Source organism: Tupaia chinensis, unplaced genomic scaffold (assembly GCF_000334495.1).
Source record: "Tupaia chinensis unplaced genomic scaffold, TupChi_1.0 Scaffold000104_1, whole genome shotgun sequence".
Taxonomy (NCBI): Eukaryota; Metazoa; Chordata; class Mammalia; order Scandentia; family Tupaiidae; genus Tupaia; species Tupaia belangeri.
In genome coordinates this window covers 1,242,521-1,268,763 of record NW_006159568.1, presented here as the reverse complement: position 1 = coordinate 1,268,763, position 26,243 = coordinate 1,242,521, and the positions used below count along the sequence as shown (strand labels likewise).

The window sequence follows — 26,243 nt, the reverse complement described above, 5'->3', positions numbered from 1 at the left end:
TCCATCAAAATATTTATTATTAGCTTTATAACATTTTTTAACGTTATAAAAACATAAATGCACCCAAAGAAAGACATCTTCAAATAAATTATAAAATATCCACTCTAACAAATAGGATGAGGAGCCCCAAGAAAGAAATCTTCAAATAAATGATAAAAATATTCGCTCTGACGAATAGGATGAGGGACCAAAGGGTCATGCAGGTGAAACATGACACTCTGGGGGCCGGCAGGTGGTGTGGTGATTAAGGCATTGGTCTCCCCCATGGCCAACCATGGTTCAAGTCCTGGATCTGGAGGCCTGCTTTCTCACTTTCTATCTTTCTCTCTCTCTCTTTCTCTCTCTGGTCAAATGAAAAATAATAATTTATCTATTGAGGGATTACCTTATAGTGTTGTCAACTGGACCTGTGCAAAATGTACACGTTAGAATTTTCACTTTGCAAGCTAAGTAACATGGGGCTGGCAGGCAGTGGTTAAGGTGCTGGACTCCCATATGACTGACCAGGGTTCGAGTCTCAGACCTGGTGGCTTGCTTTCTCACTCTCCCTCTCTTCTCTCTCTCTGTCTGTCTCTGGTCAAATTGAATAATAATAATTAATAAAATTAAATAAATAGTAAGGAAAAAAAAGAAATTGAAATAATAGTAAAAAATAAAAAATAATAATAATAAATAAAATTAAATAATTTTTAAAATGACACTCTGTGAGGCAGTCCCACATGGTTTCGTTCCTGGTTCAAGTCTAAAGACCTCCCTGAGTACACAGGCACATACTGAACCGTGGCTGAGGCTGGGAGTAGAGTATGGCGTCTGGACCCTGTTGGCAGTGCTCTCTCTGTCTCTGTGTCTGCTTCTCGCACTCTTAGAGAAAACAAACTTTAAGAATAGGACGAAACACTAAAAACGATCATTTTAAAGACTTCATAAAAATACTGGGAAAATTTTGTGTTAAATAGAAAAATTGAATTGTCTTTATGACTTCGCAAAAAAAAAGGGCTAAAATTAAACCTTTACTTTAATTACAGTTTTTAAAAATCACTAGAATTCACGTGGCCTGTGAGCAGAGTGTAGAAAGTAGGTAGATAATGGAATTAATTTTGTGAGAGTTTTCTATTTTTACTTCTGTTAATATTGCAAAACATGATTTATATAGCAAACCTTTCCTGTAGATAAATGGGGAGAAAATAAAGCAAAGTTAAAGATATTCTTAGCCTTTCCAAAAGTGGAATATGATAATGTATGCAAAATGTCTATTTTGTGCTTGAACAAGTGATACTCCTTTTGGAAAAAAGAAGGATCCAAATTAATTTTTTACAATTAAGTCTTGATTTTTACATTATCTTGTCTATCCTCTAACCTAGATTTTAAAATGCAAAGTCTTACAATGGGATATTTAGGTAGATTCCTACCTAGGTAGGTAGGTAAGAATGACTTTCTGTTCTCAAACATATTTGGTGTGTCCTTCACTCCAGGTTGACGCCATGTATACAAATGTCAAAGTGACTAATATTTGCTCTGATGGAACCCTCTACTGCCAGGTGCCTTGTAAGGGTCTGAGCAAGCTCAACGATCTCCTACATAAGATAGAGGACTACTTCCACTGTAAGGTATGGCCGAACATCTTCCGCCTCTAAAGCGCGCCCTGGAGTTGCCTAATAGAGTGGTTCAGTAAATCGGACAGGCGGGAATGAGTTTTTCACAGTTCACATTAGAATCTATAGAATAGTAGGTAAGAGCCCCAGACTGCAGAGCTTTAAAAGAAAAATAGAACACAGTGTCTGTGTTGTAAAGTGAGTATAGTAGTATGTACCCACAGGGTTCTCATGAGAACTAGTCGCCATATTGCTCAGCCCAGTGCCTGGCGACTACTAAGTGCTCAGCAATTGGTGGATTTGCTATTTATAACGTGTAGTTGATCCTGCGTGCAGTTTCCTGTGACTCTGCACTAGAGCCAGCTGGCTCTTCTGCTTCAGACAGAGGAGAAATCGGAATTTAGGAAAAGAAGAAAACTCTATCTTAATTTTGCCTCATCTTCATTCTCAGGCATCATTCTCCTAGCTCTTATGTTCCCTGAGAACCTGCTACCTGGTCAGTATGGTTCTATAGTTTAAAACTGTAGGGGCCAGCAAGTGGCATGGTGGTTAAAGGCGCTGGACTCCCACATGGCCGACCACGGTTCAAGTCTCGGACCTGGTGGTTTGCTTTCTCACTTCCTCTCTCTCTCTCTGTCTCTCTCTGATCAAACTGGAAAATAATAATGATAATAATAATAAATAAAGTTAAATAAAATAATTGTTAAAAAAAAGAAAGTCATAAAATCTTTTAAAAAAACTGTATTAATAAGCTTCTTACCCTTTCATTTCGTCTAGTATTTTTTTAAATCAGGTTTCGTGGGGGGTTTGAGTTTCTAAAGTAGTTTTCTTATCTTTGGGAGGATATTTTAGTATCATCCAGAATATACTATGGTTTCCAAGGGACTAAACCCTGACGCCCCCTCGCCCCCATGAACCCTTCCCCCTAGCCTACAAAGTACACTGGGGACCTCAGAGCACTCCTGTTCAGCCTCATGACTTAGCTACTTGGGTGTATACTGGAGTTCAGACTTCTTGAGGCCAGAGGTTGTGCCTTACCAATTGTCTACATCCCTTTCAGTACCTGAACTAGTGTCTCACATAGGACATGTTGTTCCCAAATAATTGCCAAATTAGATGCACCTGTATTCTGATTAAAGTCTAGAATTGAGGCATTAGATCTATAGCTTTACCTCTTTCTGTGTTACGTATGTCATTTTTGTATCTCAAGGTCATTACTTAAATTTGACTCGCTGTTTTGTCTAAGCGAAATCTGACACACTGGGAAAAGCTGGTCTAAGAGACTCATTTGCATGGATGTCCTTATGACCTATAGGGTGAAAAGCGCTCTCGATACAATTTGCTAGAGCTCTGGTAGCGCTGTCTGGAGACAGTAACTTTGGAGAGGGCAGAAACACTCAACTTGAACAGAAAAAGATGCTGGACAGCTCCCCAGCCTCAAGCTGGGGAAAGGAAGATGAAGAGGCCTGTTTCTGTGATCTGCTGACACTGATTGGTGTTCATACATTTCTTTTCTTTTGGAATTAAAATATTATTTTCTTTGAATCTGAATGTATAAGGTGAAGAGTCTCTATGGGCAGCCAGCCAGCCAGCCTCCTCACTTCTCACCCATTCTGCTCTCCTGCTTTTGTCGGGGTCATCATGGTGCCCTCTTCGTGTGTAGCTATTGACGGAGCCAGAGCCTAAGCGAAGGATGTCGACCGCCACACTAACACTTTTAGCCTCGTACCACTGTCGATTTATGAGCCGTGTACGTGTGGGGAGGAGTAGATTGCTGACCTCAGAAACATGCATAACGAGCAGAAGGTCCTACGTAGTTGCTGCATCCACTGCAGCACATTCCTTGGAGCAAAAGGGCTCACAAGAAATCTGATTGCATGTGGGTGAACAGTCTGCCGGTGCCACAGCGGTCTGTTTCTCTGGTGTTGTATAAAATGCTCTCCGCTAAGTGTCATAAGAACCTTATGCATTTCTGTTTTGTAGCACATGACCTCCGAGTACTTCGTTTCCCTACCCTTCTGTGGGAAGATCTGCCTCTTCCATTGCAAAGGAAAATGGTTACGCGTCGAGGTAAAAGCAATCACTTGACTTTTTAAAAAACTTTTTATGAAATATTTCAAATATACAAATAGCATTTTCAAAAATGGACTAAGCACCCATGGAGGCATTACCAGTTTATGAAATAAAACAATACCAGTATGGCCGAAGCTCTCTTTTAAATGCCTTTAAGGGTGCCACCAGCTAAATTTGACATTTCTCATTCCAGTTGATTCTTCAGACTTTACTGTATTTATTTCTATATGCATATATTTTACTGTAATACTTTCAATTTATAGATTGTAGAGATGGATAAATGAATATGTATATAGATTATGTAAAGTAAAAAGTAATGACTAGGGGCCAGCAAATGGCATGATAGTTAATGGTGCTGGACTCCCACATGGACAACCATAGTTCAAGTCCCGCACATGGTAGTTTACTTTCTCTCTCTCTCTCTCTCTCTCTCTCTCTCTCTCTCTCTCAATCTCTCAATCTCTCTCTCTCACACTCTGCCCCTCTCTGGTCAAATTAAAAAGAAAGAGAGAGAGAGAGAGAGAGAGAGGGAAGGAAGGAAGGAAGGGAGGAAGGAAGGGGAGAGAGAGAGAGAAAGAAAAAGTCAAATAAAATAATTTCTTTAAAAAAGTAAATGGATATAAATGAATAAAAGCTTTAAAAAATTATATAAAGGAGCCAGCAGGTGGCATGGTGGTTAAGGTGCTAGACTCTCAAATGGCTGGCCGCAATTCAAGTCCTAGACCCCGATGGCTTGCATATCACGCCAGGCACATGTGCATGCATGTCCAAAATCCTGAGAGGGGAATGTAGAAGGGATTTTGGACTGGCCTTCCCATTTGGGGGGCATGATTTCTCACTTTATCTCTGTCTCTCTCCTCTCTGGTAAGTGCAATGGCCCTGTGGCAAAATAACCTGAAAAACAAAACAAAACAAAGAAGTATGTAAAGGAAAATGTATTGACTCTTCTGAAACACAGCTTTTCATTCATTCTGTTTGTGAGATTCATCTGTGTTGGTCAGCAGCTCTGGCTCACCTATTTTCACTGCTGCATGATGGAGCAATACGAGTATGGCAGCATTATTACTCCTTTCTCCTGATGACACACATCAGCCACATCAAGATTGTTTCTAAAGTTTTGTTAAAACAGTGCTACCAGGAACCTTCTGTGCATATCTTCGAGGACACACACATAGGAAGGGAGTTTCTGGGCATAGGGAATGCATATATTCAGTTTTACTATACAGCGCCTAATTGCAAATTGTGCCTGTGTTTGTATTATATATTTGGGAGTAAAGTTTGCATAATTTTAATCAAATTCTCAAACCAGCACTAAAAAGATAAGAGCCATTGCTTTATTGATTTTTTTTAAATGCTGTAGAGTGAGACCAGCAGATGGCATAGTGATTAAGGTGCTGGACTCCCACATGGCTGACCATGGTTCAAGTCCCAGACCTAGTGGCTTACTTTCTCACTCCCCATCTCCCCGTCTGTCTCTGATGAGTACACATGCCCTGTACAAAATTTTAAAAAATAATAATGATACAGGGCCAGTAGGTGGCATGGTGGTTAAGGGCACTGGACTCCCTCCCACATGGTCAACCATGGTTCGAGTCCAAGACCTGGCAGCTTGCTTTCTCTCTTTCTCTCTCTCTCTCTCTGTCCTGCTCTGGTCAAATTACAATAAACAAATAAATAAAATAAAGTTAAATAAAATTATTCTTTCAAAAATAATAATGAGGGAACCAGCAGTTAGCATAATGGCTATGTCGCTGGACTCCCACGTAGTCGACCATGGTTCGCATCCCGGACCCGGGGGCTTAAAACTCACGCCGGGCGCATGTGCATGTGTGCCCAAGATCCCGAGAGGAGAATGGAGGAGAAAGGATTGTGGCGTGACCATCTCCTCTGGGGGGTGATTTCTCGCTTTCTGTCTCTATGTCTCTCTCTGTCTGTCTGGTGAGCGCACGCGCCCTATAATGAAAACCTCTCCAAAAAAAACAAAAAAATAAATAAAATAATAATAATAATGATAAATAAAATTAAATAAGTAATAGTTTTTTAAATGCTGTACAGCAACATCTTGTTAACTTAATTTTACTAATTTTCTGTTATTTCAGTAAAACTTGGTGATGTCTACTCTAATGAAAACAGCAGTCTTGAAGTAATTACTGTCATTAATGTGGCTGTGTATTATAAGGCTGAAATCTGGGGATATATGACTAAGGGTTAATTAAGTGCTTAGCCATAAACTTCAGGGTATTACTCAAATCTGTGCTGTTTAGTTATAACATATAATTGTACAAACAATTACTTTTTAAGCCTTTTATTTTGAAATAATTCAATTCTTTAAAAATTGCACAAATTGTATAAAGAGATCTCATTTACCTTTTTCTCACATTTTCCAAGTGTAAGCATCTTACATTATCATGGTCATAATGATCAAACCCAGGAAACTGACATTAATGCAGTATTATGACCTCCTCTGCAGAACTTATCAGCAGTTTCCAAACTATCCCATGAATATCTTCTTTCTGGTCCAGGATCCAGTCTAGGATTCCTCTTAGCTGTCATGCCATCTTAGTCTTCAACCTGTCAGCTGGTCTTCCTTGGTTGTTCATGCATTTTCAAGAGTAGGATCATTTTGTAAAGTATCTCTCAATTTGAGCATCTTGGTGTTTAAATTCAGGTTACACATTTTTGGCAAAAATACCTACTCAATACATTTCTACTTCTGAATGATACAACAGTATGAATATCCTACATTATCACTCCATTCTCCTGATGATCACATGTGGATAGATGCTTCTAATTTCCTTGTTGTAAACAGCACTACCATGAACTTTCCTGAGCATATCTTCTAGGGTACTAGATACCTTTGTTTAGGTAACTCTGTAGTACTGTATTATCTTTATTATTATCACATTATATATTGTCTTAGTCTGTAGTCAACAAAAGGTTTGCAAATTCATTCTGTTTAATGATATGTACAAATTTGAGGGGAAAATGATAAATGAAAAGCATTTCTTGTGTTTAAACAATGTATTTGTTCTTGACAGTTACATAAATAATTACAAAGGCCCCCTTTTTTTTAGCTGTTGTTTTGGAGTTTGTATTATTTCTCTATGATTTTCCGAGTTTCAGTTTTTTTTCCAATGAGGACAAGTAATAGAAGTTTTTAGGCTTGGTGGGGGCTGGCAAGTAGTGCTTAAGGCTCTGGACTCCCACATGGCCTACTGTGGTTTGAATCCCAGACCTGCAACTTGCATTCTCACTTTCCCTTTCTCTCTCTCTAGTCAAATTAAAAAATAATACTAGTAATAAACAAAATTTAATAATTCTTTAAAAATTATTAGGCTTTCTGAAGAAGTATTAAATATGTTATGATTTTTAAATAAATAGTATTTAACCACCATAAGTAAAATTCTGTCTCTGAATCATGTTTATTTTCTCATTGCTAAGATATAATAATTTTTCTTCTCACATTGTAATAATTTAGAGAACAGACTGCATCTTGTAACCAACAATATGTAATACTACATCATTTTATAAAAAAAAATAAATTGTTTCTAGATACGGAAAATAGTGTTATTGAATTTTACTGATTATTATTATATTATTGATTATTACCAATTAAATGAATAAACCACCAGATGTTAAAAATCAATTCTACTCTAAAAGAATTTTAGTAAATACATTTTAAATTAAGGGGAATTTTTGACACCAATAGTCGTCGTTTTTAATGTATCGTTTAGCACTGTGTAAAATATAACCACACAGAAGCAAAGGTCTTTGAGATGTATTAGTAAATCAGCCAACTTAGTAAATCACCTGACTCATTTCAGATCACGAACGTTCACAGCAGCCGGGCTCTTGACGTCCAGTTCCTGGACTCAGGCACCGTGACATCTGTCAAAGTGGCGGAGCTCAGGGAAATCCCACCTCGGTTTCTACAAGAAGTGATTGCAATCCCTCCTCAGGTAAAAGAGACGCAGACGTCTCCCTAACTTGTTGTGAGAGGCCCCCTGGTGTGATCTCACTAGATCGTGGTCCTAATGCGTAGGGAAATTGCAAATTGTCCAAATGTGGCTTCTTACTCTTTTTTAGAAGTAGAACGTGGCTGACTTAGACCAGACCAGTCGTGCCTACAGAATATTGAGTGATAATACTTGCTTTCACATACACCGGCCAGTAGGTGGGGCCCGTGTTAGTAGTCCAATGCCCACGCGCAGGTCAGGATGTGGAGTACACGCTTATTCCCAGAGTCCATGGTGGAACTAGGTGATCATTCTCTTTGGCAGTCTTTTATATCCCACTTGATGTTTCCCCACATACTTTAGTAAAATTTAGATAAACTTCAGCCTATCCTCCCTCATCAGATGATGAGGATTGTTTAATTATTTTGAATCTGTTAGAACTGATTAAGAACTACTTACCATCCTTAGGAGAGGTAGAAGAATTTGTAAAGAAATTACTATCTTTTTTTTAAAAAAAAAAATGAACCTATTCAATATTTTATCATTTCAAAATGCCCCTTGTCTAATATTTCCCAGAAGTTAGCTTCTGCCATCAAAACTCACTAAAGCATAGTTGTTCATGATTAACATGGCTTTGGATGCTTTTTCACTCTCGTCACCATTGTCTGTCCTCGCAGTGACTGTTACAGAGAAGCTGTTTATCTTGTTTTCAAAATCATTTCTACTCTTATTGTCGCTCAGCCATAATATTGGAAATTGATAGACATTTAAGTGTTTCTGGTCACTCACTAACTCCTCTGGCCTGTGCATCCCCTTGTTGGGACATCCATTCAGGACTGGCCTTACTTAGACCCTGGACTAGAGGGAAGGAGACCCGGTCCCACTGCTTTGTCTACAAGTCACACAGCAGTACCTTCTTGATGCCATAGCATTACCAGTTCTTATCCACAGCTGTTATCTGATAGATGCAGAATTGGTTGGGGGAACCTTCATTTTGGGGTTTTTGTTTGTTTCTGCTGCCAGAAGGCATATATGCTTGCCAGAGAAAAGGAGGAAGCCACTCCCAGTGAGGCCACGCTGCAATCCCTTTTCCACTTTTCCTTCTTGTTAGGACTTTGGGCACATCTACACGCATACCCAACATGCTACTCAAGCCACCGGGCAAGGATTCAAAGGGTGGCTGACCATGTGGGATCTGGCTCCCTCAATCACTAGGCTACAAGCTGGCCTGGCTGGGGGGAACTTTAAAGACCAGCTCTCCTAAGCCTTTCACTAACAAGTCTCCCCAAGAGGTCTAAGTCAGAGTAGCAAAATGATGGCCTGTTTCCAAAACTGAGCTATAGATACTGAGTTTGGGCTCTTCGTTCTTACATGATTTTAAAAATATGAATTGGGTGCCAGGAATATAAAATTAGAAAAAAAAAATTACACACACACACACACACAAATCCTACTTCTCGTCTTTCTTTTCCTAAATTGGAAAGTCTGACTATACTGAGCACTCTGTTTTGTGGGGCAGTGGTCCTTGGGAGTGGCCCACACATCACGGCTGCCCCACTCCCTCCACTGCCTGCCCAGCACCTGCCGGTAGGAAAGTGAGCTGCCTCTGCTCTAAGTGACCTCCCTTCCAGGAAAGGCACCACAGTTGGCCTGCACCCTGAGAGACTTGCATACATTGAGAGAGGAGGTAAGGCAGGGAAAAAGGGCATAGAGAGGAAAAAAGAAATCTGGCGAGTAAAGGTCATTGCCCCACAAAACCGCTTCCATTCATTCGAAAACTCGCGTGAGGCTGAAGGAAGTACCCGGAGGTCACCTTTTATTTTACTCCATCTTACAGAGACTTATGAAGTGATGGTGGGAAGTAACAGCCCTGGAGTAAAGGAGGCTTTTTAAATATTTAGGGATTTCAGTTTTTCTCACCCCTCTTCATTCTCATTACAGCCTCCCTTCAAAAGGTGAGCACAAACGCCTGGCACCCACAAAGTATTCAGGAAACACTAAATGAAGCACTAAGCCTCCAGAAAGGCTTTTGCAATAGGAGTCAGATCTCCTCACAGTGAGCCTTCATTTTTATTTTGGGCAGAGAGGGAAGACCTAGTTTGCAACTTTGCAATCTTACACAGGTTAGTCTCTCCGAGCACTTTCCATCCTCTGTAAAATGGGGTCACAACACCTATGTGCAGAAGCATTGTAGGGTGAGAAGTAAGTGTAAGCCCTGGCCGGTAACAGGGGTAATGACAACAGTGGTAACATCACTAGAGCCAGGAGCACACAGACACTCCGGCGGGGCTGACTGTTATCAGCCATTGCAGTTGCCCGCTGCCTGTCTTGGCCACATCCAATTGTAGGAAAATAATATTAACACTGTGCACAAGGGCCTATTTTATGATGTGTTCTCCTCCCCACTGTGTTTTATCTTCAGGCTATCAAGTGCTGTTTAGCAGATCTTCCACAATCTATTGGCATGTGGACACCAGATGCCGTGCTTTGGTTGAGAGATTCTGTTTTGAATTGCTCAGACTGTAGCATTAAGGTTGGTTATCTTATTGATCTGATAGCTTTAAAAGGACACTGGCAGCCAGAGGGCTCATGTGGTTTTTGTGAAAGAACTTCATCCTGCTGTAAACTGATGCTTTCACAACTGACACATTTTCATATTCAAGGGATTGGTTACACGTCTAGCTATAGTTCATGGTTCAGTTTTTTTTTTCTTCCTTATTTAAGAGGTCACCCTAGGTTTCCATTATTATTTGTAAACCCTTTGTATCATTTTCCCCATTATTAATAAGGTAGCAGGGATGGCTCTCTGCTTCTGTTTTACTTCCTGAAAAGAAATTAAGTCCCCAACAGAAAGACCACATACCACCTGATAAATGTTTAAGATGATTTGAGTATTGTATATCTTTTTTTTCTAAAGTAGAAAAGATTATAAACAATTTGTTGATAATCTTCATCTTGCTTCTTTTTTCTAAGTTTATTTAAACAGCTCTATGTATTTTACTAGCTCCTGTTTCTTTTTTTTTTGCTTTCACATCTTCATGTAAGAAATATGACATATTCCCATGAACAGAAATTTAAGAAAACAATTGTCTGTTGCTAGCAATGATACAAATATATTACAATTTTATATAAATATTTAACAATGAAATACCCTTGAGCAATACTTTCTCAAGCTATGAAGATTTTTAAGTAGGGTCTGATGGTGACACAGCAGTAAAACATGCTCTGTGAAGCAGTCCTATATGAGGTTCCTGGTTCAAGTGCAGAGACCTTCCTGCATACACTGGGCGCACACTCACCCCTGGTCTAGGGCTTCCTGAGGGCTGGGGCGGATCCTCACACAGGGCCCCTTGTAGAGGTGCACATGCACACGGTCTGTCTCTCCCTCTCATGGAAGAAATAAACTTTTAAAAATAGATAACTCTAAATGAATCTAGCTAACACTCATTTTTGAATCTTTATAGCCTTACAGGGTTTATTACATACAATGACCTGCCTAATTATGTACTATTCACAGCTCTCAGTTGTCAGATGGTAACGAACCTTGTTTTCTCAGTTACTCTTTAAGCTCCTAAAGCCAGGATTGAGAACGCAGTAAAAATACTTTCTAATAGTTAATTTTTTAAAAGGTACTTCTGTATCATAAATGTCAAAACGAATTAGCCAGCAGTACTTCATTAGCACTTCAAAGGATGAATCTCAATATCCTGGGTGCTAATGACCTGTAGCAAGTTATAAGCTTTTCTCAAGAGTTTTTTAAGTTAGTAAATTTTTTATTTCCATAAGGCTGTCACTGTTTTCTACACTATTTTGACTTAAGAATCTACTCACTGCTGAGCTGTGATGGGTAATTCATCTTACCTTAAATAAAATGAATTTTAGCAAGTTACTTTTATAAAACGGTGTGTTACCATTTAAGGTTAATACTGGAACTGTTCCTCAGAATTCACTGTGAGCCTGGATTTCTTAACCTGTTTTTTGCATTTTCCAAAGGTTACAAAAGTGGATGAAAGCACAGGGATCACCCATGTTTATTTATTTACGCCTAAGAACTTCCCGGATCCTCACCGCAGCATTAACCGCCAGATTACGAACGCAGACTTGTGGAAGCATCAGAAGGATGTGTTTCTGAGCGCCGTGTCTAGTGGAGCTGGCTCTCCCAACAGCAAAAACGGCAACGTGCTTGTGCCCGGCGGCACTGGAGAGAATATTAGGAAGAGCCTTACAGAGGTCATCAAAAAGCCCATGGTAGACCGCACCAGCGCTTCCTCCACGGCGGGACTGCCACCTCCTGTCTACCTGTCAAAGCCAGGGGAGCACATGGATGTGTACGTGCCTGTGGCCTGTCACCCGGGCTACTTCGTCATTCAGCCTTGGCAGGAGATACATAAGTTGGAAGTTCTGATGGAGGAGATGATTCTATATTACAGCGTGTCCGAAGAGCGCCACGTGATGGTGGAAAAAGACCAGGTGTATGCTGCCAAAGTGGAAAATAAGTAGGTCCTTAGACAAAGCATTTTATTTTTACTCCTAAAAAAAATACGTAGAAGGATACCAAAAGTCTTTAATCATAGCAGGGGGGCTTTGAACAGCACAAATGGTAATTTTAAATGTAAAATACAGCTAATGAATTTTGCAACTTTCTCATATTTAAAATCATGTCATATATCTAAAAATAAATAGCCATATTCATGTTAAACATAATTATGTACCCAAATGAAAGTACAGATTTTTTTCCCATTATAATTTTTTTTTCAGAAAATAACTTATTTTAAATTTTTAACTTCTTATTCTAAAAGATAATGTTTGTGGAAAATTTAGAAAATACAAAAGAACATAACAAATTAAAATCAGGTCCCCAGGCGTAGCATTTATTTGACTATGTCATTATTTTTTTCTGTGCATATTAATATCATTGGTACAGGCTGAATATCCCTTATCCAAACTTTTTGGGACCAGAGTGTTTTGGACTTTGTATTTTTCCGGATTTTGGAGTATTTATATATATATACTGAGATATCTTAGGAACAGGACCCAAGACTAAACATGAAATTCATTTATGTTTCAAATATACTTTATACACAAAGCCTAAAATAATTTTATAGGATACTTTTGTATTGCTGCATTTTGACCACAACCCATAACATGCAGTCAGCTGAGAAATTTTTAACTTGTGGCATTATGTCAACACTTTAAAATTTTCAGATTTTGGGGGCCAGCAGGTGGAGTAGTGGCTAAGGTCCTGGACTCCCATGTGGTTGACTCCCGGCAACTTGAAAGACATCAAGCGTGTATGTATGTATACAAAATCCCAAGAGGAGAATAGAGAAGGAATTGCCGTGTGGTCATCCCCCTCGGGGTGATTTCTGCTTTCTGTCTCTCTTTCTCTGTCTGGCAAGCACATTTGTGCCCTATAGCACAAATCTCTTTAAAAAAAAAAATCAGATTTTGGAACATTTTGGTTTTAAGATTTTCATATTGGAGAAGCTCATTCTGAATATTATTATCATATATAATTTTGTACCTGCTTTTTTTTCTTCCTAACATTAGGCTGTGGACATTTTTTCATACAATATACTTTCTTCCAAAACATTTTTTTTTAGAAATTTTTGCCATAGGTTGTATGCACTCGTCAGAGAGAGGCAGAGACAGTGAGAAGGAAAGTGAGAAATCACCCTCCCAGAGGATGGCCACACCACAGTCGCTTCTCCTCTATCCTCCTCCCAAAATCTTGGGCAGGCCCTCACAGGCGCCCAGCATGAGTTTCAAGCCACTGGGTTACTGGGTTTGAGACTTAGACTGTGTTCAGACATGTGGGAGTCTAGCGACATAACCATTACAACATCTGCTGGCCCCTTCGGTAACATTATTTTAATGACTGAATGGGCAGTCTATTACATGGAGAAATCATAATTTATTCTCTTTTGTTGTGTTTTTTTTTTTCCCTTACAAATTGTTCACTGTTAGAAGGTTGAATATAAATTCTGGTTGCATCTCTGATCATATACTTACAAGATAGATTCCAAGTAGAGACATTATTAGTGAACAAGATGACAAGTTTTGGGACCAGCAGGTGGCGTGGTGGTTAAGCTACTGGACACTCCCACATGGCTGACCACGGTTTGAGTCCCAGACCTGGTGGCTTACTTTCTCACTTTCCCTCTCTCACTCTCTCTCTCTGGTCAAATTAACATGAAGGATTAATAAATAGAATTAAATAAATAATTGTTAAAGGCCCAGTCAAAATTAATTTCTAAAAAACGGGAAAGATGACACATTTTTTGACGTATACCGCTAAGTGTTGTCAATTGCTTCCTAGCAGTCATGCCACCTTTTTTAAGATGTAAGTTATGGGCCCAGCAGGTGGCGTGATGGTTGATGCACTGGACTCCCATGTGGTTGGCCATGGTTCGAGTCCCATACCTGGCAACTCACTTGCTCACATTCCCTTTCTCTCTGATCAAATGAAAATAATAATAACAATAATAATAATAAATAAAATTAAATGAATAATTCTAAAACAAAAGATGTAAGGTATTTCACTACTCATTGACCTTTTTAGACTATGAGAACTATACTTCTTTATAGTTGTTCAGTGCTTCAATTTTCTCATTTTTCACATTTGGATCCACATTCTTCTCCCCAAGACCCTGTAGATGAGCTGTTTCTGTCCTAGTGAAGCCCGAGCATGCCTCTCTACTCTCCACTCAAGCAGCGAAGCCTTGGGAGATGCCGTGACTACCCTGTCCTGTCCCTTAGAGGGAATGGACAAGCTTATTTGTCGAAGCCAAACACAAAGAACCATCTCCCTCCTGACCCACGCACATACAAACACACATACACACCCCTCAAAGCTCAGTTTAAAAGGTCACAGTGCTTATTTTTTATATGAAATACTTTCATTCTTTTTTCTGACAACATAGACATATATTAAAGCTTTGTCATTTTCATGGGAAAATAAAACAATATTTATTTTTTTCTTTTTTTGGAGAGGTTTTTTGCTATAGGGCACATGCATTCGCCAGACAGAGAGACGGAAAGTGAGAAATCACCCCCCAGAGGTGGGTGGCCATGCTGCAATCCCTTCTCCTCCTTTTCCTCTTGGGATCTTGGGGATGCACGCACATGCGCCTGGCATGAGTTTAAGCCACCGGGTCTGGGACTTGAACTGTGGTTGACTACATGGGAGTTCAGTGACATAGCCATTACGCTAACTGCTGGTCCCTAAACCTTTCATCTTTAAAAAAACATTTTTACTATTGTTATTTACAACTGTAAGCATATGTGAGATTAAGTTTTTATAAGTTTGCCTGTTAGAACTCTTCACTAGAATTCAATCACAGTTAAAAGCAAACTGATGTGGGAACCAGCAGTTAGCATAATGGCTATGTCGCTGGACTCCCACGTAGTCGACCGCGGTTCATGTCCCGGACCCGGTGGCTTAAAACTCACGCTGGGCACGTGTGCGTGCGTGCCCAAGATCCCGAGAGGAGAATGGAGGAGAAGGGATTGCGGTGTGACCATCCCCCCTGGGGGGTGATTTCTCGCTTCCTGTCTCTATGTCTCTCTCTGTCTGTCTGGCGAGCGCACGCGCCCTACAGTGAAAATCTCTCCAAAAAAACAAACTGATGTTAGCTGTCCCCTGGAGGGGCAGATGAATGATCATTTACAGTGGGGAGATCCTGCTTGGAGGAAAGAGGTCTTCGGGTAAGAGAGGCATAACCTGGCGACCTCCACGGTAGGGCCTCAGACTTCCTGCCTACTCTCCTTAGGTCTGAACAGTTCTGCCCAGGTCTGTGTTTTGACCGGTTCATTTGTCCCCAGGATGTTTTATATTTCAAGAACAGATTACCTGATTTTGTTAAACTTCAAGAACTAAATCAATGTAGTGTTTTGAGTTTCTCTCTTGCTTAAGACTCGGGACTTTTTAATAAAATTTGTTCCCATATATGGTAAATTGAGTTTTAGGAATTTCAAATGCCTTTTTTCCCCCCAGTTACACTGGTTTCCAAATCTATTTTAGCATCAAAATAACTTGACTTATTAAAAATGAAGATTCTCTTGGGGCCAGCAGGTGGCGCGGGTGGTTAAGGAACTGGATTCCCAAATGGTCAGCAATGGTTTGAGTCCTGGACCCAGTGGCTTGAAAATCACACTGGGCATGTGTATTTATGTGCCCAAAATCCTGAGAGGAGAATGGAGAAGGGATTGCGGTATGTCCCTCCTTCCCCGGGGGTGATTTCTCATTTTCGCTCTGTCTCTCTGTGGCAGTGCACCATGTCCTATGGTAAAAATCTAAATAATAATAATAATAAATAAAATGCAGTTTCCCCCTCACCCCAGGCAACCTGAATCAGGATTTCTGCACTCAGAACCTAGTTTTAACAAACGCCAAGTGAAGCTTTGCCCTGAAATTGGTAACATAGTCCAAACTGAAGCTCTCATTTACACTATTAGTTTTGAAAATTGAGTGGTAAATAGAAATACAACATGCCCATGTCCTAGTGGGTCTCTCCTCACTGCGGCATCTCTTGTTCGTGGTCTAGAAACACAGACCCCCATCATTTTTGCCCTGTACAGTTTAAAGACAGTGATACTGGGAGATGCCAGATGTCGTCTGCTTTTACACATGAGCATATCAGCAACTAGTACCAAACTAGCATTTCCACATCAGAAGTTTTCAGTCTGGTCTGAAGTTCTTCATTTTAACAATAATGAGGGCTACCATTGGCCACGTGCCTATCATATGACAAGTAATGTTATATATAGGCACTTTTTGTTTATTATTTCTGCAAGTGAATTAACATGAAATACTACACATGAGACAACGCAGGCTTAGAGAGGTTAAATAAAGAGCCCAGGGTGACACAAGTGGAAAATGACCCAGAGAGTACCACAGCTCGGGTTTTATTTGGCCTCCCAAGCTCATGGGCTTATTACGAATCCTAACTATGTCCCAGTGATCTCTGGGGCTCGTGGATTATAGTGTTTCCTGCTGTGCTTTGAGCCTGACTGAAAGTTTCTGGAGGTCTCCCAGCAACCCCCAGTCCCAGTGTTTAAATGTGGCCTGTCTGTAGATATCTCACTAGTTTACTCTGCAGCAGCTGCTTGGGTTTCCTATGCCCATTCTCTGCGAGGTATCCACTGACTAGACAATCCGCCCAGCCTGGCCAGTCCAGTGCCACAGTGTGTGGCAGTAAGGGGCCCTGTTGTTCCACTGGGCTTGTGGCATATGGCTGATAAACATGTTCAGAGAACAGCCAGACCTGCCTCCTGCAGGAGAGTCCAACTCAAACCGTGGAAGAGCAGACGCTGTCTCCATAGGTGTTTTCTTCTAGCAGTTAGAACAATCTTTCTTTCCTTAGCGTGCTAATACTTTCTAATGATATCATTGAAGCCTCAGGATCTTACAGTTATCCTGTATGTATTAGCCTTCAGTTATCCTTTATGTATTAGCCTTTCCATGATGTTGATGTAGACTGAGAGGGAAAATGTATAGTCATAAAAATTTCTTTCTGCTGCCTTGAACAACTCAGATCTGAAACCAGACTCCTTTTCCTCCCCACATTCTCCTGCCTAGTCCAGGTTCTTTATTTTAGGTGATGGCTTGAGATTCTGTGTTGCTTCTTTTTCTTTTCTTTTCTCTTTTTTTGGAGAGGTTTTCACCATAGGGTACATGCGCTCGCCTGAAAGAGAGAGACAGAGACAGAGAGATAGAAAGTGAGAAATCACCCCCAGGGGGGATGGTCATGCCGCAGTCCCTTCTCCTCCATTCTCCTCTCGGGATCTTGGGCACGCACACACACGTGCCTGGCGTGAGTTTAAGCCACCGGGTCCAGGATTCAAACCACGGTCGACCACATGGGAGTCCAGCGACATAGCCATTACACTAGCTGCTGGTCCCTTGTGTTGCTTTTTAATGTCCTTATTTAGAATACCTAAAGATTGAAGGTTTTGTTCACAAATTTTTTTTAATCATTCTTCCGCCTGCCTTCACAGTCTTTCTCTTTTGTCTACACACGCTGCCTTCCATTGGGTTGTAGGAAAAGTCATGACGCATTTTTGCATAGAAAAACATTTTTACTTTTCTGACGACCCAGTAGCTATACTGGCATGTTTGCTGTGCTCCAGACCCCCAGGCCCTCTCAAGTCTTCTGTGCTTCACTTCTCAAACATGTCTTCAACACCAGCTGGTCCTGCTTACTTCCATCTTCCAAACATGTACCATGTACTAAACATGTAGCCATCCCCTCTCAGAGCCAAGGGTTCCCTGGCCTTGTCCTGACCACCCTCCATGGCATTTGTTTTACTGCTTAATGATGGCTCATAGTCCTTTATCAGTTTTTCACTGGTTCTATGAGACCCATCAAAGTCTTTTGAATGAGCAAATTCTAGCAAATGAGCCGGTGGCAAAGCAGAACCAATAACGTTTGGAAAAAGAAGCAACAATTGCCTTAAAAAAGTCCATGGCAGGGCCGACAGGGGCATGGTGGTGAGGGTAGCTGGACTCCCACATGGATGACCACAGTTCAAGTCCGAACCTGGCAACTTGCTTTCTCACTAGCCTTCTCTCTCTCTGTCTCTCTCTGGTTAACTTCAAAAATAAAGAAAGAAATAAAATGACAATGAATAAAATAAAAATGATTCTTTAAAAAAAGGCAGCGGCAATATAGTTTTACGTTTTGGTAACCGTTTGCATTCATGTTTTTCATCGTAACTGTCCCTTCCCGTCACGCAGGGGCTGACTTGCTGTGTTTGCTCTTCCTTTTTAATGCGATGCTCATCTAGGTGGCACAGGGTGCTGTTGAAAGGAATCCTGACCAACGGGCTGGTGTCCGTGTATGAGCTGGACTACGGCAAGCACGAACTGGTCAACATAAGGAAAGTACAGCCCCTTGTGGACATGTTCCGCAAGCTGCCGTTCCAAGCAGTCACAGCTCAGCTGGCAGGTAAGTCCTGAGGAATGCGGACGCATCACAGCACAGCACGTCTGGTCGTTTTGTCCTGGGTGCTTAGGACACGCCGAGTCATTCGTCCGCTGGAGAGTTCAGTGGGTTTTACGTTTTTGTCACTAACAACATTTTGACCATAATGGAAACAGTTTTAAGTTCTTTTATAGTCATGCTCTTCCACATTATATCTGCTGTTTCTATTTTCCTTCCTTCTATTTCTAGTTTCATGAATGGGTGTATTTTAAAGTGTAATTTTAGTGCATGTGCACTATTTCATTCTGTTTTTCTGTATTGAGGTTTTTTTCCTAACTATTGTTTGGTTGATTATTCCATGGTTTTACTCATTATTCTTAATGGATGTAAACTATTCTGTTTAATCAGTATTTCCCTTTTGCTGAATATTTAGGTTGTTTATACTTTTTATTGTAACGTTAAGAAAAACTCTGCAGATATGTGTACGAGCTTAAAAAGCACACAAAAATGGAAATAGCCTAAATAACCAACAAAAGGAAATGATGTATGTGATAATATCCGTGGTTTGATTGTTAAAAGTAAATAAGAAAAACAAAAATCCAGTAGAAGGAGAATATTTTATTACTATATACATTGTTTATGTAATAATGAGTTACATAATGTTATTATAAGTTATAATACACCTACATAATGAAATTTTTTCCCACAATAGTAGAACACGTTTGGATCATAAAATAGGACCATTTTCATGGCTAAGTGAGTTTTCAGTTTGCATCACAAATAATACCATGTGAGTGAACAATTTCATGTCACCGTATTCACACCAGTCCTGACTTCTCATTACAGTAAGAGGAGCTAATTTAATAGGCACATAGTCCCTCTCTTTAATATCGTCTAATGAAATTCCCTTTTATCTTTTGTAAAAGCAGTACAATGCTGAGAGCTCCTCTGTGAGCATCCTACTTTTAGGGAATGTGAGCAGTTAGTTCATGAAGCTTGACCCAGAGGCCTGTCAGCGTTAACCGAGGACTTGGAAGCCAGACTGGAGGGCAGGCAAAGACACCTGCAGTCACCTGGGCTCTCTGTGCACTGCTGTACTGGGGTATGGGGAGTCGTGACCGACGAGACCACCCTGACCCATGTGCTACTGCTCTCAGTCTTCATCTCTGCTCACACCACACATTTATTATTAACACAGTGACAGGAATGTCTTGATCCCAGCAATGAAAGAAATCATATATAGAGATTCTTCTTTTATGTATTGACAACTTTTTATTAGAAGCATATGTATTACCAGTTCTTATGTCTTCTTACTAGAATTCAAATGAAATTCTCATGGTAATAATGGCTCTTTGTACAAGGCCAGGCCACCAGTTAGTCTGCTTCGGACTCAAATTCTTCAAACTTAATGGTTGTGGTTTTTTTTCATTTTTACTTTTTTTTTTTCTTTTGAGAAATTTTTGCTATATGGCATGTGCACTTGCTGGAGAGACAGAGAGAAACAGAGAGACAGAAAGCGAGAAATCACCTCCTGGGGGGATGGTCATGCCACAATCCCTTCTTCTCCATTCTCCTCTCGGGATCTTGGGCATGCATGCACATGTGCTCACCGTGAGTTTTAAGTCGCCAGGTTCAGGACTAGAACTGCAGTTGACTATGTGGCAGTCCAGTAACCATTATGCCATCTGCTGGTCCCCATATTTACTTTTTTTAAAAAAAAATTTGTTATAGGGTGTGTGTACTCGTCAGAGAGAGAGAATGAGAGGACATCCCTCCAAGGCAGATGGACACACCACAGTCCCTTCGCTTTCTGCTTTCCTCTTGGGAATATCAAGTTTCCCTCTTTTTTGTTTGTTTAGCGGTTGCCCTAGTGTTTTCAATGTACATTTATAGCTAATCCAAGTTCACTTTCGAGCAATAACATACCACTTCCCAGGTAATGTAGGTACCTGATGACAGCAAAATAATTCTACTACTTTCCCTCTGTCCCTTGTATTTTTGCTGGGCCTGTGTGTTTCTCAAGTGACTGTGTCAGGGACTTGAACTGTGTAGTTGACCATGTGGGATCCAGCCACCATAACCACCGTGTCACCTGCTGGCTTGTCATTTTCACTTTTTCATGTTCAGGTTTTGGTAACAACTTATCTTGTTAAACATAACAATCAAATTGTCCAGAGAAGGATTCTCTGAGGAGTGAGTGCATGGCACTGTCATCCCCATCACCAGGATCATGGCTAATGGTTACTTGCACGTATTACTCTGTACCAATGGGCCGTTGTGCTGCAGTATGCGCTGTCTGGATGAAGGTAGCTACTCCCGCTTTCTTCTGATTAGTGTTAGCATGTTATAGCTTTCTCCATCCCTAAAAATCGCTCTATGCACGTCTTTATATTTAAAGTAGGTTTTGTTGGAGATAATATGTAGTTGGAGTTGTATTTTTTTTTTGAGAGTTTTGTTTTAGGGTGCATGTGTTCACCAGAGAGAGAGAGAGAGACAGACAGACAGACAGACAGACAGATGCAGTGAGAGGTAAAGTGAGAAATCACCCCTCAGGGGGAGATGGCTGCCCTGAATTCCTTTCTCCTCCAGTCTCTTCCCGGAATCTTGGGCATACACGCACATGCACCCAGCATGATTTTCAGGCCACCAGGTCCAGGACTCAAACTGTGATCGGCCATGTGACATAATCGCTACACCATCTGTTGGTCCCTGAACCTTGGTGTTTTTGTTTTTTTTTTTTTTTTTTTTTTTTTAGAGAGAGAGATTTTTGCTATAGAGCACATACAGTCACCAAAGAGACAGAGGGACAGAAAGCGACAAATCACTCCCCAAGGGGGATGGCCATGCTGCAGTCTTTTCTCTTCCATTTTCTTCTGAGGACTTCAGACATGTCTGCACCTGAGTTTTAAGCTGCCAGGTCTGGGACTCGAACCATGGTTGGCTACATGGGAGTCCAATGACATAACCATTACACCGTCTACTAGTCCCTGAATCTTGTTTTTTACTCCACTTGGATAATGTCTTTGAATCTATGTATTTAGACTGTTGATATTTGAAGTGATTATTAATACACTTGGATTAATAGCAACAATATTTGTTAATGTTCTCTATTTGTTGTCTTTGTTATTATTTTTGTCTCCCATACTTTTTCTGCTTTTTAACGAGCATTTTATATGATTCCATTTTCTCTTCTTAGAATATCAAGTTTTGTTCTTTTTTGTTTGCTTAGTGTTTTCAATGTACATTTATAGCTAATCCAACTTCACTTTAGAGCGATAACATTCCACTTCCCAGGTAATGTAGGCACCTTATGATAATAAAATAATTCTACTTCCTACTGTCTATGCCTTGTATTTTTGCTGTCATTCAGTTCACTGGTACCTAAGTGCATGGACACACACGTACTGACATACAGAGATACATACAAGCATAATCAAATACATTAGTGCTATCAATGTTTTGAACAGAGTTACCTATTAGATTAATTCAGAGTACAAATAAAAGTTTTTATTTTACTTTCATTTGCTCCGATGCTGTTCCTTTTTTTAAAATGTAGATCCAAATTCTTCACCTATGTCATTTTTCTTCTTTTTGAAAAACTTTTTTTTGTCTAACAGTTCTTCAAAGGCAGGTCTACTGGCAACAAATTCCCCCAAGTTTTATCTGTCTGGGAGTCTTTATTTCTTCATCACATTTGAAGAATAATTTCATAGGATACTAAATGCTAGTTGGTGGGGATTTTTCCTCTCAACACTCCACTCTCTTCCTGCTTGCATGATTTTGGAAGAGCTGGATATAATTCTTAACCTTAGTTCCTTATAGTGAGGTGTTGCGTTTCCCCTCTGGCTTTCTTCAAGATTTTTCTTTATCGGCCCAGCAGGAGGTATGGTAGTTAAGGCGCTGGACTCCCACATGGCCAACTGTGGTTTGAGTACCAGACTGGGCAGCTTGAAAATCACACCAGACACGTGTGTGCGTGTGTGTGTGTATGTGCGTGCCCAAAACCCTGAGAGGAGAATGGGGAAGGGATTGTGGGCATGGCCTCCTTGGGAGGTGATTTCTCTCTCTCTTTCTGTGTGTGTGTGTGTGTGTCCAGCAAGCACATACACCCAAGCACATGGCAATAACCTTAAAAATAATAAAATAAGGGGTCAGCAGTTAGCGTAATGGCTATGTCACTGGACTCCCATGTAGTCGACCGTGGTTCAAGTCCCGGACCCGGTGGCTTAAACTCACACCAGGCGCATGTGCGTTCAGGCCCAAGATCCCGAGAGGAGAATGGAGGAGAAGTGATTGCGGTGTGGCCATCCCCCCTGGGGGGTGATTTCTCGCTTTCTGTCTCTATGTCTCTCTCTGTCTATCTGGCGATAGCAAAAAAACCTCTCCAAATAAATAAATAAAAGATTCTTCAGTATCTTCGATTTTTCTAAGGTTTGAGCCTATATGCCCAGATGTATTTGGTGGGAGGCAAGTGTTCTCTGGCCTTCCTGGATCTCTGGTTTGGTGCCTGACATTAATTCTGGGGAATTCTCAGTCTTTGTTTCACATATTACTTACCTCCCTCCCTCTCTTTTCTCCTGCTACTATTCCAATACTACATTTGTAGCTGCATCACAGTTCTTGGATATTCTGTTCTTTTTCTTTCTTTTTTCTCTTTGCCTTTTGGTTTTGAGGTTTCTATTACCATATCCTCAAGCTCAGAAGTCTTTCTTCAGCTATGTTCAGTGTACTAATGAGCCCATTAAAACCTGCTTCTTTTCTGTTATAGTATTTTTGATCTCTAGCATTTATTTTTAATTCTTTCATCTTTCTACTTATGTTATCCATCTGCTCTTGGATTCTGTCTGCTGTTCCCATTGAAGTCCTTAGCATGTTAATCAAAGTTGTTTTAAATGCCTGGTATGATCATTCTAACATTCCTGCCGTGTCTGACTGATTCCGATGCTTGTTCAGTCTCTTCAGACTGGGTCCTTTGCCTTTAGTGTCACTTGTAGTTTTTGTGGAAAGGTGGACGTGACGTACTGGGTACAAAGAACTCCAGTAAACAGGTCTTTAGCAGCCAGGGTTGTTCCATAGCCCCAGTCTGCCCGTGGACCGGGTCTTTAGCAGCCAGGGTTGTTCCATAGCCCCAGTCTGCCCGTGGACCGTGAACTTCACCTGTGCTTCTCATGTTTCTTTCTGACCTTCGGCAGAGCAGGATGGCAAGAGGGGAGTGGAATTTGGCATTTCTCCCTCTAGTGGATTAGACTCTGGTGAGACCCCAGCACATCAGGCTCGGGTAGAAGTTTCTCTGGAGGGGACAAGGCTTGTCAAGAAGAACAGAGAGCTCTCTAGTGTATTTCAAAATACTCCTTTCTCCCTCTCCCTTCTGGAAACATAAGGGGATTTTTCTCTGATATTCACTGTGAGGACCTGGTAGTGTTCCTAGAGGTAAAACTCTCAGAAACGGGAGCCCCTGTTCCTGGGTCTCCCTGGCATGGTTAACTCCCAGACTGGTCCACGTGAGCCTCCAGCATTCACCAGCTCCGGTTTAGGCTTTCCTCTCCCGCAGATCCCGGCAGAGGTTCCCAGCAGTGACCGTACTAGACCACCCTGATCCGTGTGCTACTGCCCAGTCTTCAGCCCGTACATTCAACACAGTGACACAAGTGGCTGATCTCAGCAATGAAAGAAATATGTATGTAAAGTCGTCTTTGACTTGTGGCTGACCTTCTAGTAGAAAGCTGCAGATTGCCTTATATTGAAATATTTGCTAGTATCTGTGTCTTCTTGCTAGAATTCAAATGAAATTCCCATGGTAATTGGACATAACACACTCATGGCCCTTTGTACAAGGCGTGGCCACCAGCTGCTCACTGGTTTCTGTCCTAGTAAGTGGGTCCCTCGTATCTGCCTGTTGGTCTCTCTAATTTAGAGGGGCAGCAGATTGCCCTGTGACTCCCTTCTCTGACAGATGTAAGAAGAGTTGTTGATGTTTCAGTTTCTTCGGCTCTTTGCTTGTTATAAGGATGAAATAGCAACTTCTAAGCTCCTTATATGCCAGACCAAAAGCTAGAAATTCTGCCAGCCACTTGATTTCATTGAATTCTTCCCCACACTAGCTTAAAGAAATTGTCTTGCCCACGACCCCACAGCCTTAACCCAGTGATCTGTCTCTAGTGCATGCCTGTCTTTACTTCCACCTCACAAAGAAAATCAAAAGGCCTGGATCCAAGTTAGGTAACTTCTCCACCTGCCTGGATCCAAGTTAGGTAACTTCTCCACCTGCTCCCATAATTATGTATCAGATGGCCAGTAAATCCCGGTCTTCCTCATGGCACTTAACTGCTGCATGGATCAGACGAGAGAATGTGAATGAATTGCCTTCTAAACTGAAACATGTAGCATAAATACGTGGATCTTGTTTAACTGTTGGGTCTTGTCTATGAGGTCTGGACTCACCTCTGGACTCACCTCTGCTAAGCCTCCTGCTGAGTTACTCTCAGATTACTCCTCTTGAAGGGAGGACCTTCCTCGTTTATTTATTAGAAACACAGGAGTTAGTCAAGCGTTCGTGTGGTGGAGGGAACGTCTCTCTTTCCTGGACAGAGGCATCCAGCACAAGGAGAAGAGTCGCATAGACTGGGCATTTCATGGGAGTCAGCTGTTGTGACACGGCCATTGGAGTCAGCACTTTGGTAGACTGTCCAGGCAAGCCTTTTGAAATAATCGGGAACATTCCTGGATCCAAAGAACTCTGTGGAACCTACGTGGAACCAATGGGTAGCTGTTTAAACAAAAAATGCTTTAAGGATTTTCCAGGGACCTTGGAATTACCGCTTACCCACTCAAAAGAAGAGTCCTGGATGCTTACCCTCCACAGGCCCTGGTGAATTCTTGCATTATTACATCTGCGCGTGAGGTGGATGCCCTTTGTATCTGCGCAGCATGGCTTTGCACACGGTTGCCTAAATCATATGAGTAAGGGAGCCACCCTGTGGGGTCGTCTCTTACTTCCCTGGTGAAGCTCTGTAGAAGGGTTATCTCTTTGTTATCTTTTTCCTTCTTCAGTAACATGGCTCAAAAAGTGTCAGGGCTGCTGGAGACAAAAATGAGACTTCTAGGTTTCTCTCGTGGGAAATTCTTAACCATCAAATTTAATGAAGCAAGAATTTCGCCACGTGCTATAGATTGCAAATCTTCTAGAACAATGTCTGTAACCCCCCAGAGCTTCATTCCTTTGGTACATAATTTCCAGTTTATCTAGTGTAGTCTATGTGGACTTAATTTATATTAGATTAATAGTGTTTCTTTTTAAAAAATATTTTTCTCTTTTCAATTTTATTTTTAAATCTAATTTAGAATTTTTAAAAACTTGATCTCTCAGGTTCAAAAGTTGTAGATACTTAGAGACTCATAGGGGCTAAAATACATATAACTTAACCAGGTTTTTCATTTAGAGACTATTACATTATTAATTTGACCAGGAAAAGACAGAGAGAGAAAGAGAAAGTGAGAAAGCAAGCTGCCAGGTCCAGAACTCGTGGTCAGCCATGTGGAAGTCCAGCGCCTTAACCACTATGCCACTTGTTGACTTCTCAATTCGTTTTTTTAATGATAGGTAAACTAAAGGCTGAGAGATAACCTGCTTTGCACAAGATCTTACCACTCGAAAGAGGATGAGCTAGGAATAATAACCGAGTTTCCGACTTTCAAGC

The 26,243-nt window shown here is 40.9% G+C and overlaps 1 protein-coding gene across 1 annotated transcript in view; it reads left to right on the top strand.

Annotated features, from left to right (window-relative positions):
- The window catches only part of TDRD7 (tudor domain containing 7), a 67,371-nt gene that overhangs the window by 39,959 nt on the left and 1,169 nt on the right, over window positions 1–26,243 (top strand). The window contains exons 10-15 of the mRNA XM_006143718.3: window positions 1,473–1,607; window positions 3,576–3,662; window positions 7,490–7,624; window positions 10,044–10,154; window positions 11,615–12,117; window positions 18,410–18,570. Coding sequence (XP_006143780.1) covers window positions 1,473–1,607; window positions 3,576–3,662; window positions 7,490–7,624; window positions 10,044–10,154; window positions 11,615–12,117; window positions 18,410–18,570 — 1,132 coding nt within the window. The remainder of the gene's footprint in view (window positions 1–1,472; window positions 1,608–3,575; window positions 3,663–7,489; window positions 7,625–10,043; window positions 10,155–11,614; window positions 12,118–18,409; window positions 18,571–26,243) is intronic.